This window comes from Symsagittifera roscoffensis, chromosome 1 (genome assembly GCF_963678635.1).
Source record: "Symsagittifera roscoffensis chromosome 1, txSymRosc1.1, whole genome shotgun sequence".
NCBI lineage: Eukaryota > Metazoa > Xenacoelomorpha > Acoela > Convolutidae > Symsagittifera > Symsagittifera roscoffensis.
The window spans coordinates 27,529,543-27,543,316 of record NC_087062.1 but is presented as its reverse complement, the minus strand read 5'-3'; the positions used below and the strand labels follow the sequence as shown (position 1 = coordinate 27,543,316).

At 34.4% G+C, this 13,774-nt stretch overlaps 1 protein-coding gene across 9 annotated transcripts in view; it reads right to left on the bottom strand.

Moving 5' to 3' along the window:
• Positions 1-13,774, bottom strand: part of LOC134842076 (potassium channel subfamily T member 2-like) — a 115,153-nt gene that overhangs the window by 44,571 nt on the left and 56,808 nt on the right. For 8 of the 9 annotated variants that reach the window (XM_063858247.1, XM_063858275.1, XM_063858239.1 and 5 more), the window contains 5 exons: positions 8,876-8,970; positions 7,240-7,429; positions 6,121-6,285; positions 709-909; positions 341-449 (listed from right to left, as the gene is read on the bottom strand). In XM_063858247.1, coding sequence (XP_063714317.1) covers positions 341-449; positions 709-909; positions 6,121-6,285; positions 7,240-7,429; positions 8,876-8,970 — 760 coding nt within the window. Of the gene's footprint in view, positions 1-340; positions 450-708; positions 910-6,120; positions 6,286-7,239; positions 7,430-7,736; positions 7,923-8,875; positions 8,971-13,774 lie in introns of those variants that run through there. The other variant, XM_063858308.1, reaches the window with a different exon arrangement.

Sequence of the window (13,774 nt, the reverse complement as noted above, 5' to 3'; positions counted from 1 at the left end):
TCCAGACGGGTGATTTAAATAGATAAAAACTGCACGAATGGGTCTTTACTAGCTAAAGAAAACAATTTGAAGGTCATCCAATGATCCAATTGTTATATTTAGTCTGAAAGCTCGAAAATATTGAGTTGAGACAGTTTTTCTCGACACGGGCTGATACAGCTTTAATATAATCCCCACTTAAATTCCCACTATGAGATACTCATAATTGTCTCTGTGAATAAAACCCTCCTCGTGAAGTGATTGGAACCACTGATAAAAATTTGGGAAATGTCTATCTGAATTCACTCCATTTAATCTCTGAAGTTTATGACCAGAGGTGCACAAGCTGCAAGTTGAGAACCTGCGAAGCTAATGTGGAATTTGTTCTCTGGTCTCAGTATCTGCACGAATAGAGGACACATGGGGGAGAAGTCCTTGACCGCCCACGTTCGAAGAATGGTCGCCTGGTCCTTTAACAAAAGTAAGCAATAAATACAGACAAATCAAAACGGCTTAAACAGTTCTCAAAAATTAAATTTTTCTTGTTAATTTGACAAAAGTATCCGTAAAATTCAACAGACAGATCTGAGAAAAAACCACTCAGATGCAAATATTAATGATTTATACTGATCACTAACTTTAAGAAAACAAGAGGTTTTTTCATGTAAATGCGCGTTAGATGCATGACTTTTTATGATGATCAATTCGGATATACAGAACATAACTCACTGCTTTATTTCGGTCGGCCTCGTTTCTAGATGCCAGAATGAAACAGCACTGAGCCATGTCTGCTTTAGCCCTCACTAAGTCCTGATCCTTGAGCGCACTTCCCTGGATGTAAATAACTCTTTGTGACCAAAGAGGCACCTGGAGAATCATCTTGATGGTGGCATCCAGCTCCGAGGGAGATAGAAGAACAACAAAGTAAGTCTAAAAACACTTTTTTTCAAGTAAGGGAACTCCACTAGATAGCAAATGTTAAAACAAGGATAGCCGGTTGCTGTGCAAATGGCAGAGTTTTCCAACCACATTTCAGAAAAAAAAACTTACGATTTTTTTTTTCGATCGAAGGTCGTTTTTTTTGTGCGATAAAAAGATGGGTCTAAAGCCAATAACTGAAGCAAATTAGACATTCTTTGTAAAAATAGCATGATTGACAACAGTTTCAGTCAAAAAATAACAAAAAAAATTGTAAGAACGAACTTAAAATTTTATTTAAAGATTTAAAAAGAAAGTAGCAGTTTTTTTTTTGATTTTTTTTGTATCCAAAAATAGCGCTTAGAAAACTTCAAAACCTAGTTTAACTAGAGCAAATGTACGTTTCTGTTAAAATTCAATTATACGCATGCCTGCTCGCGCTATTCGCTCAAAATTAAACAAAAAAAATTCAAAACTTTCCAATCTTCAAATTTTTCTAATGTCAATCGAAACACGATTGAAAGGGTTTTATTATTTTATATCTGTCGAACCTGTCTGTGATTTTTTGTGGAACCAGATTTTTTGTGAAAAATAAAAAAGTTGAATAAAAAAGAAACGAAAAAAAAATACTAAAACATACCCGAATTCAAAGGTCGGAACAACAAGAAAACAGTACGTAGATTTTATCTCAAAAATTATGTTCCTTGCTTCAGGTTTGATTGAAAAGAGATGGCACAGAACTAAAACATGGGTAGGTCTTTGTGCAAGTCGCCAAATCATTCAAAGACAAAAAAGTACGGCAAAATAATTGCAATTGCAACAAGGATAGCAAGTAGCACAGAATGTTCTGACCATCATTTTAAAAAAAACTACAGTGTAAAAAGTTTTTTTTTCCAAATCAGTGTAGTTTTTTCTGCTTGATGTGATAAAAAAATCTGACATTAAAATATAATTGTCGTAAAAATAAAATTAGTGAGAGCCAAAGCAGATCTGACGTAAAAACAAGGATAGCAAATAGCACAATGTTCTGACCATGTTTTTAGAAAACTAGAGTTTAGAAATTTTTTTTTCCAATTTAGTGCAATTTTTTCTGCTAGGTGTGATAAAAAAAATCTGACGTGAAAATATAACTTAGGCTTGTTAGATTATAAATTTTGTAAAATTTTTGCAAAAAAATGACTAGAAAATCTGAGCAAAAATTATTTTTAAAAATTCAAAATTTTTCGCGGGAAATTTTTGAATTTTTTGAATTTTTTGGTTCCCAAAATGAAGCAGAGAAACTCCAAAAATTAGTTTACCTTGCAAAAATAAAATTTTAAGGTTTTAAATTAGTCATAATTCAGCTGTTGTAAGCATGCTCGCTTGCTTTATTCGCTCGAATTAAGACAAAAAATTGGAAATTTCAAAACGTTTTTTCTCAAAACTGGTACATTTTTTTGGAATTTTCAAATTTCGTTCTAATCACTACTAGAAGGGCTTTAATATGCTATATGCTATATCACTCAACCCAGTCCAATAATTTTTTGTGGTTCCTGATTTGACGTGGAAAAAAAACTAAAACACACCCGAACCCGAATACAAGTTTCCTCCCCATTTTTCAAATGGTGGGAAGAAAAAGAAATCAGCCTATCATTAGTTTTGTTAGCAAATTTTTCAGACCACCTTTTGTGAACAATGAAACAATCTTTCCGAAAATTTTGCATCCCGAGGCACGTCTAGAATGGCTTGAAAAGATAGACCACTGACAAAAACTGACGCTCATTTGCGCTACTTAATTCTGCTTGGAAACAAAAAAAAACAGCCTTTTTACGGCAAGGATCAGAATAGCAAATCTCTAACATGCATCGAACATAGACAACTATGGGCGATCCATTTTCAAGATTATGAATGGAACAATCAAAGATCAAAAATAGTCATCACAGCTATAAAGTAATAGCAGATAAAAAAAGATTCAAACAGTTTTTCAGATCGCTCAGACATGTTCAACAAACGAGCCACAATTTTAAAACTAAAACTTCCAGAGGTAAAAATTTGACTGAGGCTTGCAAGATATAGAGTATTAATCTAGGCAGGTTGTAATTAACTGCAGTATCTAAATTAACAATTATATTTGTATCATCACTGATTCTGCTTTCAGTGTTGATTTAAATTTTCTGGACGAAACGAACAAATTTTCAAATTCAAACTTTGCGGAAATTATTATGGCGCACATTGTTTCAGAATCCCTATTTGATTTCAAAAAGTATTACGCTAAAGCTACTAGGTCAATCGATGAGCAAGTTATACGCAAGTGAGCCTCTCACAGAGCTCAACAAAAATATAAAAGAGTAAAATCTTCAAAAATTTGTATGAGAGAACATTTTTCCTTGAAAGCCGAAAATGCAAAACATTTATTTGAAAACAAGTTTAAGTATTTTGCGCAAAGTTTTGCAGATTTTACCATTCCAGATGTTGGGCTGTGTAAGGTGCTCACTTTTATAAAACTTGCTCACCAATTGACTTTGTAGCTCTAGCGTGTTTCTTAGACTAAAAAAGTCAAAATAATTCATTTTCAAATTTCGCAAAAAAACTTGCACCATATAATTTTGGTAAATATTGAAGAAACTTTTTGTCTAATCCCAATCCAGTTTGGTAAAAACGCGTTTAAAGCTTTTAATGCTGTTCGTTTTGTCCGGATAATTTAAATCAGCACTGTATTCAAGACAATAAACTCAAAAAAGGCCAGTTCTAAAAATTTTAACCAGTGTTAAAAAGAAACTGGTGTGAATCTGACACAGTTCTCGAATTTTATGAGAACAACACAGATTTGCACTGCGAGGTCAATCCGGATGTTTTTTTGAGATAATCGCTGCCTCTTTTTGCAGAATTTTAGGCTCGTTTTGCTTAATAGTTTGCGATTTTTTGATAATCACGCTTTTTCCAGTAAGTCAGTCATATTTTTTTTTAAATATAATGACTTAAACAGAATAGGGACAGTTTTAGACATAATCCAGTTGACATATAGTCCCAGGTACCAATTTTTTGAGTATACTTAAAAAAAGTAAATTGACAATTACATTTTTTTTCTAGTTTCAATTAATAAAAAAATATCTTATGGCTTTGATTTGAACAAGGGCGGATCTAGGATTTTCTCGAGGGGGGGCGGATTTTCAAAAACAATTCGAAAATTTTGACGACCTTTTTTTTTTTTTTAGGTCGACCAAATTGATTTTTCGAGCTCTCCCAAAGCACTGTTTTGTCCCTATTTTGGGGCAAACGTTTCTGCGCCGCAGGCTTTGAAAAAATAGTCAAAAAAGCCGTTTTTGGGCACTTTTTGAAAAATTTTGACAAAAAAATCGCGTTTTTTTGGCGCGCGCTCCCCCTCAAAATAAGTATACATTGGCGCCAAAGGCGCCTTTAGAAAAATTTTAGGGTCGGTCGGCCAAAAATGGATTTCTGAAAAAGTATCAAAGGGGGGACCCTTTGGGTCGGCAAGGGGTCGAATCCCTGAGGGGAGGGCGTCCCCCCCCCCCTAAATCCGCCCCTGGCTTTGAATGTCATAATCAAATAGAACATATTGAACGTTAAAAAGACGAAAACTTTTTTAATGACCTTAGAAAAAGCTGAGACTCTGAAAGCAAAACTGCACAGATGTTTCATCATTATAATTTTGAATCGGTATCTAAGGCTACAAAAAATTCGAAGAAAAAAAACATATCTGAAAGCAATTTTGCATTTGAGCTAACGGTATTGAAACTTTTAAGAAATCTGTCATATCTGTCATAGGCTGTTCGTTTAATTACTAAAAAAATTTACAGCTGTTAGTGAATTCCACATTCTTTATCGTGGGTTCTACTTAAAGTAGAGTAACAAATTTCGTGCCAGTCCCGCTAATGTTTCATGTATTAGACAGTAGATTCCACCCCCAAAAAGTTCTGGGAAAGATTGCTCTGCTCTAGAATTTTCAGAAAAGCCTCCCTGTTTGTGAATTCAAGTTAAAAGATTGACAAACTCAGTTTAGAACACCACTGCCTAGTATTGTATGGAGAAAAAAACAGAACATAATATTCGAAAGCCAGACGAACATCCGCAAGAATGTTGATCAAAATTACTGATTTACACTGTAGAGTACCCCGCAACAATTTTCGGAGCTCTTACGAAGAATTCATACGTCTCATACCATTTCACTAAGAAGTATAAAACAGAACACTACTTGGCGACCAGTATTCATGTTTGCTTTTAACCTCAGACACATGCCGAATAAATACTGTGATTCTTACGCCGAAGCATCATAAAGCAGGCAAGACTAATAGAGTAAGAGACGGTCATAAATTAAGCATGCCCATCATCTGCGCTCTTTCAGTCCCTCTTGCGGCTCAAAAAAAGAGCAACAACACAAAATTCTTAGGTTATGCAAAAAATCTTCTGTTTGCACAAAAACAGCAAGACTCGTGACTTCTTTCAACATAATGAATCCTTCTTCATTATAGAGACTTATTTACTCTTAAGGCAGGCAGGTAAAAGCTGCTAGAAGTCAAGAAATTTCAGCTTTAGATCTGAGGAATTAACTCATTTCAGGCCTGGTTTTGAGCGTTTTCTAATCCTTTCTCCAATAATATATAATTTTTTAACAATCCTAAAAAAACTTAGTCCGGAAAACTAATTTTAATAACATCCTGGAATCTCATTTTGTCCTGCCCTAATCTATTTGGTGCATTGTAGAAATGCAGCCGCCCGTCGGTTCATATTTGTCAATCAATCCAAATGCTCCAAATGCGGGACAGACAAGAAGCTCAAAATGCACACGCCTGCAGGCTCTTCTAATAAAAACGATCAATTTGGTTCAAAAGCAAACCTACCCTGAAGTACTAATAAAAATCGGAGATTGAAAAGAAAAGAAAAAAGATGGATTGAACCGAATTTTTAGTGGATATTCAAAAATCAACAAAACGACTTTCAAAAAGTCTGTGTCAACCTCAATCGTTTTTTTCATCGCCGAGACAAATTTAAAGAAGACGCGTAGCTAGGATTCAACGGTTTGGTTCTTTTTTACCCGTAAAATTTTTCTCAAAATTTTTTAAAAGGTTCAAAACAGCAATGTGTCAATGACAACTTTTTCATACATCATCCAATTTGAGTGACAGAAATCGCACTAATATGAACTCTTGAAAATGAAATCAAAATGAGACACAAAAACTCTGATTTCGCCCAATTTTAGACGTACTTTCATTAACTCAGTCCAACCTGTAGTGCGGGGTGCGCGTAGAACTCGTTGAGAAAATCCATGAGCACGTCTGAGGATAGATAGGTGGCACAGAGTATCACGTGTTTCTCAGTCTCCGCCCGGTGGCTGCTGTAGGTGCCGCCCTGCTTCTGCCTCTCCCGCCAGTAGAACGCCATCTTCTCCAACTAGACCAAAAAATAACTAATTTGAAATCAGTGATTCTTTCTCATTCATAGAACCGAACGGAAAGGGGCTCCTTTGCAAAACTTACGATGTCGGGAAGGGCTTTTGATCTTGAAGTTCTCGGCATTTTAGCTTACAATCCAGAGTTTTGATCACCAGGATTAATCATGTAAAATGGCTATTTTGGAATGAACTTGCATAAATTGGATAGACTTTTAGTGACCGGAACACTGAAAATCGATAAAAGTCGGCAAGGGGAAATGACGGGTGCATTTACCGCGTGTTTATAGTCGATTTGCACCAACGGGAACCCATAAATTTCAGAATTTAATTAAAATTCAAATTTTGATTGTTTGTTTCCGTAAATTACTCATATTGATGTCCTTTCATCTCGTTTTTTTTTTCTTTTTTGACCTTTTTGAAAATTATACATTGATCTTTTGTTCAAATTTCCTGGCATAATTCAATCAAAGCTAAAAATTATTATCGGGCACCTGTTTAATTACACCTTTGTGATTTCCCAAAATCCCCGGGGAGTTGAAGAAAAGTTGAAAAGACAAGCAGTCAGCGTCTGAAGATTTTCGCGAAGAGAAAACCAGCTTGATTAGTATTCAAACAGTGCCGTTTATTTTGCTTTCAAATTTTAAAATCCCATTCAGCTTTCTAGGTAATATAAAGTAAAAAACGACATTTCAATTTTTTTTGGTCAACTTTGTTTCAGCCTTTTAATCCACTTGAACTTAAAACCTACAAGTGACATTCCGGTTTTAATTCTAATTTTACTCAATGCTTCTGGTCAGAAAAGTACATAACAACAATTTTCATTAAAGCCAAACTTAACTGCAGGGTCTAAAACAAAACTAGATACTTGAAAGACGCGCAAGAAACCTGAAAAAATATACCTAGGCGGTGGGATGTATCATGGCCCTAGTATGACCGTGATACCGATTGCTTACTTGTATGGGTATGACCATAAGAGCGGCGCATATTGTGACAGCCACGAACATTCTAGAAGGCACCCAGGAGGGCACGAATTCTCCGTAGCCGACGGTGGAGAAAGTGACGACCACAAACCAGAGGGAGTTGGCGATTGAGAACTTCTGGTGTTGGTCGTTGGCTCTCTCCAAATAGTGGATGCCAAACATACTGGAAACAAGCAGAGAAAAATACAGTCTGATTAAAGAATTTGCCAATTGTTAACTTTTCGAAAAGCTAGTTTTAGTCATTAGATTAGTTAGAGTACTTAAAGATCTCCAGCATAAGAAAAATTGAAAGCAAGCAAACTGTTCAATCACTAAGAAATCAAAAGGGAGAGATAAAATCATGCACATTGTTAGATAGTATAAACAGGCAGTTAAAAAGGGTTAGCTGTTTCCCTTGAAGAAAATTAGAGAGCCAGCTTTTCATGGACTTCAATTTTTGATATTTTGGTTTCATTGGTGCTATGCTTAACCTCAGAGGGTAAAAAGTAGAGCGCCAGTAAAATGAGAATGATGAGGACAAATTTGGACGCATTCCAAGTGGGAGTCATGTCTCCGAACCCCACAGTTGCCAAGGTCACAGTGGCAAACCAGAAAGCATTGAAGAGTGTAAACTCTTCGTAGAAGTAACCTGCCCGCTCTAACCACTGAATTGTACAAGTGCTAGTTCACAACAAAACGTGACCCTGATTAGTTTGTTCACGACTTCTGGTATTTTTTAATTTAACTAAAACCGGATTCAAGCAGTCCAAGAGACTGAAACAAGTTCTCTCTTTCGGTAACTTCCCAAATGGCATAATTCCCAAATGGCATAAACATGGAAACTTTTCCCAAATGGCATAAATTTCAAGTTTTCATTGTAATTTAAACGTTTTCTATCAATTTCTAACTAACATTTTGTCAGGAACGAAAGCATGTGAACAAGATCTTGTTTTTTGTTCAGTTTCTCCTGTTTCCCGAGCTTTTAAGTTGTCGAAACAAAATTCTCTTCCAATATTTGAAGTGAACAAACGTGCCATGTGAACAAATAGCAAATGCAGAAGTTGAAAAACTTCAGGAAGAAAATGAAGGAAACGTTTTCGAGGTCAGCTGAAGATCTGATGTCATAATAGAGAACCTAAACACACACATACCATGCATACCATGCAGAAAAAAGACAATTAAAACATGCAACATGCAATTAAATGAGAACAGAAGTTACTTAAGACACAATATGCTCATACACATGCTGATTTTAAGAAGGAAACTAAAACATTTCTATAAAAAACGCAAACAATTAATTGGAGCTTCTCAACCTTACAAAACGTTAAATGCAAATCAAACGTTGCTACGGGTAAGTTCAGACAAAACACCGCATAACTTGATCTCAATCCAGGGATTAATGGTAATGCCCAATCCTTTCTTCAGATGTGACTTTCAACACGCATTCACCATTGGCATCAATCAAGCCAAATGGGTTCATGTAGGTCACAGAAGCGTGACGATGAATGAGTTTCAATGCCTTCGAGTCATTAGATCAACGAAAGATGGCTCGTTAAGCGACCGACATGCATCATGCAGTCTACTTATTTTTACTCTGTTTTTCTCTTCTCCAGCTTCATCTGGGTCTTACCACGTGATGAATATGCAGAAAATGGAGCTGAGAAGGATGACCACTTGTCTGCTGAGGTTGCTTTGAGTGCGCATCATCACCAACTGGAAGTCGTTCTGTCAGACCAAGCAGCAAAAATAAAGCACTCATTGCAAAACGACCAATTTCGAAGATATTTTTACAATGTTCCTTGCAACAGTTTCCTCACCATTGAAAAATTAGTTTGAGCAGCAAAAAAATCGTTCACTGCAAAACAAACATTTTCGAATATATTTCTTGCGGTTTCCTCAGAAAAGTTTCTTCCCCATTGGAAAGTTCTTCTCTTGTGTGATTTTTTGGGACCTGGGACCATCTCAAAGGACTGATTTGTTTATAGGTAGCAATTAATGCTGTTATGGCTAAAATTTTATGCACAGTGGATGGGAAAACAGCTTGTTATGCCCAACTTTTTTGTAGTCTCAAGTGCGTATTGATTAAACAAATTTATGCAATCAGCATAATTTTGTCAGTAATCTTAAGGTTGTTAATCAAGAAATGGGGAGTTTTGATTTTTAAAACGAACTTTTGTGACTCTTGTTCTTCCGATTTCTAAAAATATTCCACCAATACCCGCCCGCCTACCATTACATTCTTCAGTTTTCTCAGGTTATAAGTAAATACCTCAGGGTATAAAACGAGATATCCAACTGAATCTATGTAACAATCATGACTGGGAAGCGTTAGTTCCAAAGCAGTACTAGCTTTGATTTCAAACACATTTCGAAATTGGTTTTTAATTTACTAACTGAACTTTCATTCAGTTCTTTTTTGTGAAATTTTGAGTTTTTTTCCAATTTAAATTATTTTTTGGTTGATTTTGAAAAATTAATAATAAAATAATTTAAACGGTACTCATTGAGAGTCCTGTCATGATGACTCAATGAAGTTTTCAATGGCAAAAAGTTTTGCTGCAAAAAGTTGTGTTTTACGTGTGAAAATGTTTTGTCCTCAATTCGCTTGCAAAGAGCTTCTGCTTTTTAACTATGTAGTTCTATATTCTTTGTAAACTAAAAGTTAAAAACAAATGCTTCAAAAAAATTTTGACAAAAAGCCGTTTTTATTTTGCTACAACATCAAATCAAGTCAATAGAAGCCAACAAGCAAACTTCAGCAAACTTGTTCAAAATCAATTTTTTTGGAAATTTTTTTTCTTGCAATAGTCTGGGAATTTGGCATTAAATTTGCAAAATTCTTCCAAGATTTGCGCTTTATTTGAAAAAAAAATGCAAACTTCTGCATTTTTTTTTCAAAAAAAACGTATTTGAAAAATTCTGCTAGTCTGTAAAGCTGTTTCGATGTTCTGAAAGATATGTCTATCATTCCGAAGCATCTTTTTTTCAAATTAAGTAGATCAGAGTTACTAACTAAAAAAAAGTTAATTGTGTGAGCAATCAGAATTTTTTTAATGCTGATTAAGATACAAATATTTTGGGGAACAGAGGTAAATGTGCAAACTAAATTGTTTACGCAAAATGCTGTAATTATATATCTTCAAAAAAACTGAGTGGTTAAGAGAGTGTAAATTTTACAAGAATCTCGCAAGAATCAAGAAAGGTTTGCATTCTACACTAAAATGACAATCTTGCAGAATTACTGCATTCTTCATCAAGACTTGCACATTTTGGCAAAAAAGTTGCAATATCTGCATTGCAAGTACACTAAGGATGTTCAACACCTTTCTATCTATCAACGAAAACATTTATCAAAAACCCTGATGTTTTTCGGGAAATTATATTTAGGTCTTGCGAAAAATGTTCAAGACTTGCACTTTTTTTGCAAGTGCTATGCATGATCTTCATTTAAAATACACTAGTAGACTAGTAAAATGCAGACATTAATCAGCATTTACTATCTGTGACCGAAAATAATTATCGCAAGCCCTTAAATTATTCCGGTTTGATTGCTCTTGATTCATCCTAGAGCAGCTTGAACTTCATTCAAAAATAATGCGTTTGCACTGCCTAAATTCTCTGCAAAAATTTGAAGGGCTTGATCAAAAAAATGTCAAAAAACTCTGAACCTGATCAAATTTTTAAAATTTTTCCGCAAAAACATTGAATTAAAAAAGAAGTTTTTAATTTGTTCATCAAACTTATGAAATTTTTAACTAGCTAACAGCCAATGACATAAGGATAATCGATAGCTTAATAAAACCTGAATGAAAAACTAGAACCCCATTTTCAATAGTATAGTAACCGTATTTTACAAAAAAAATCCTCACAAATTTAAACCAAAAACAAAACGTGCATTTGTTTATGTTTTTTGAAAATTTTTGTTAAAAAGGTGTAAGTCATCTTTTAAAACAAGGTTTCCATAGTTGAGTTGTAGGACACCTAGTATACGCTTAGTTCTTTATTTTTCACAGCAAATGCAGTGAATCACGTGGGAAACGGTTTTAATATGATGTATGACTCAACTCTTTCTGATGACTATTTGTGGTAGCTGATGTGGCGTGGAAAAAAGAACAAAATTTAAACAGACCCGAATTCCCCATTTCCAATAGTCGAAACAAAAATTAAAAATTCAACTTGTTCCTTTGAGCCCAAATTGCATCATATTATCAGCATTTCCCAGAAGAAGCATTGCTGATTGCAGAAGAAAGAAATACTTTGCCTGCCATTTTATTTTCATTGGCATAGAAAGAAAAGAAACCAATTTTTGCAAACTGCTGAGATTAACTTAATACAATAAAATTTTTAATCTTTCAAATTTGAAAAAGCGCTGTTTTTGTTAATTATCAGGGAAAACACTGTGAAAAACTGTAGAATATTCAAGGTAATCCTCCTCATTATTTCTCTAATTAGAGCAAAAAAGCAGAGGGCTGTATTCTTATAGATAAGTCCTTCCTATTTTTTAATTATTACATAAACAGGGCGGAGTAGTGTTTCCCGGAAAAAAGTGTTCATTCTGAATAAAAAAATTCAATGAAATTGGTGATTTATGAAGATGAATTTAATTTGCTTTAACTAACGTTGCATTAGAAAATTACCTTTGAAAAACAATAAGACTTATTTTTTTCAAACATGACTCGGTATAGGTTGGATTTAGTTTCTCACACTTATAGCGAAGACTCAAAAAAACATGGCCATCATGTCTTTTCAAAATACCTGGCACAGAGTTGGAAATTGAATTAAGACTGCTCGTATGAGGGCGAAGTCCCGGTTGTTCCCACTGCAATTTAGAATCAATGGAAGCTGGGTTTCAGCATAACCAAAATTATTATCAAGAGTGCTCTTTTTGATTTATTCATGTTGATTATTTTCAAAAAAAAAACTAGATTAAATTTCAAAAAAAAATTTGAGGTTGTTATCAAAAATTATACCCCGCACTCTATCTAGAGTATAGTTTGATATAATTGCATATATCAAAGTATTAAATAGGCACCGCACCTTAATTATCCTAAAAGGTCAATCCGTAAACTCTCATAATTTCACGAAAACTAATCACAGGTACAAAAAAATATAAATTTGAGCTTTAGACAGCGATACCTTTAGAACAGTTTTAAAAAAATCAGTCAAAAATGTCTGCAGAAACAACCATCCCGGGCTCAAATATTTTTTCTTTTTCTTCGGAAATTGGAATAGTTACCCTTTACAGGAACGAAAAATCCAAACACGATTTTGCGCATTTTGCGCAAAACAGCAAAAATTTTCTGTTAGAACTAACGTGGCTTATTGTTCCGACTTTCGATACGAAAGTAACGGAATATTTGTGCTCGGGGTGGGTTTTTTTTCTTCAGACAAAATTCGACTTTTTAACTAGCCATTTTTGACGGAATTTTTTGGTTATCATTCGAAAGGTATTGTTGTCCTGAGCGCAAATGTGAAATAATATTTCAGCTGTGATCATTTTATGTAAAGTTATGTGGGTTTAAAAATTGCCATTTTGGCAAATTTGGGACAATTACCGCGCGCTATATTTCGCGCTTTTAACGCGTAAGCGGAGAGTTAATCCGTCTTAGAAATCGATCCAATTTGGTTTAACGAAGCTTATTTGCCATAATTGATTTGTTACAAGTAGCGAAATTTATCTTTTTGTACTTTACATGGCGTGTGGGGTGATGATTTTTAAAAAAAATCAAATTTTTGAAGAAAAAAAAATTTCATTTTGTTTTATTACTTTGAATTTTTTAATGATATTACTGCTCCATAAACCTTAGTGGGCAGTCGGAACATTTGATACGACAGTCTTGTTTGTATTCAAATAGTCTGATCAAACTATTGCACCTGTTTGATCGCTTTGATTGATTTCAAGCAAAGCGGAATCTATTTTTAATTAGTCTTAACAAAAATAAAGGATATATTACTCGAGAAAAATTTTGCCTTGTAGCTGAACCTGACAGGCAAAAGATACGTGTTACTTTCTGCAGTATGAAATAGAACACAAGGGAAAACAATCTTGATGCCCCTCCTTCCTGGGTTTTTTAGATGCTTATTTTGTTATAAGTTCACAAAAGTTAAAACCGGTTTATTTTCGCGTAAATGTTGAACAATCCAACTAAGTCTCCAAAATTAATTTTGGTACAAACTTAGGAATTTCTTATCTAATCACTTGGAACAGAAACTTCGAACAGCATATAAATGAGAGGCGAAACTGTCTGTTGTATAAGCAAGCAGCAAAACGTTTAAAAATTCAAATGGGGGAAGCAAAAATATTTGAAAGCATTTCATTGCAAATTAGATCTTTGAGTATTACAAAATTTTAAGTGCAGCCTTCACGGCCATGAATCATTTGCTTCTACTTCTTAATTATTTGGATAACTGTATTTCCATGCATACTCAAACACAAAAACGACTGATCATTTATCAGGGAAACCCCTTGAATATTCCGACTGCCCCTTATTCTACATTGAAAAGTTTTTTGAGTAAAAACAAAAGTGAA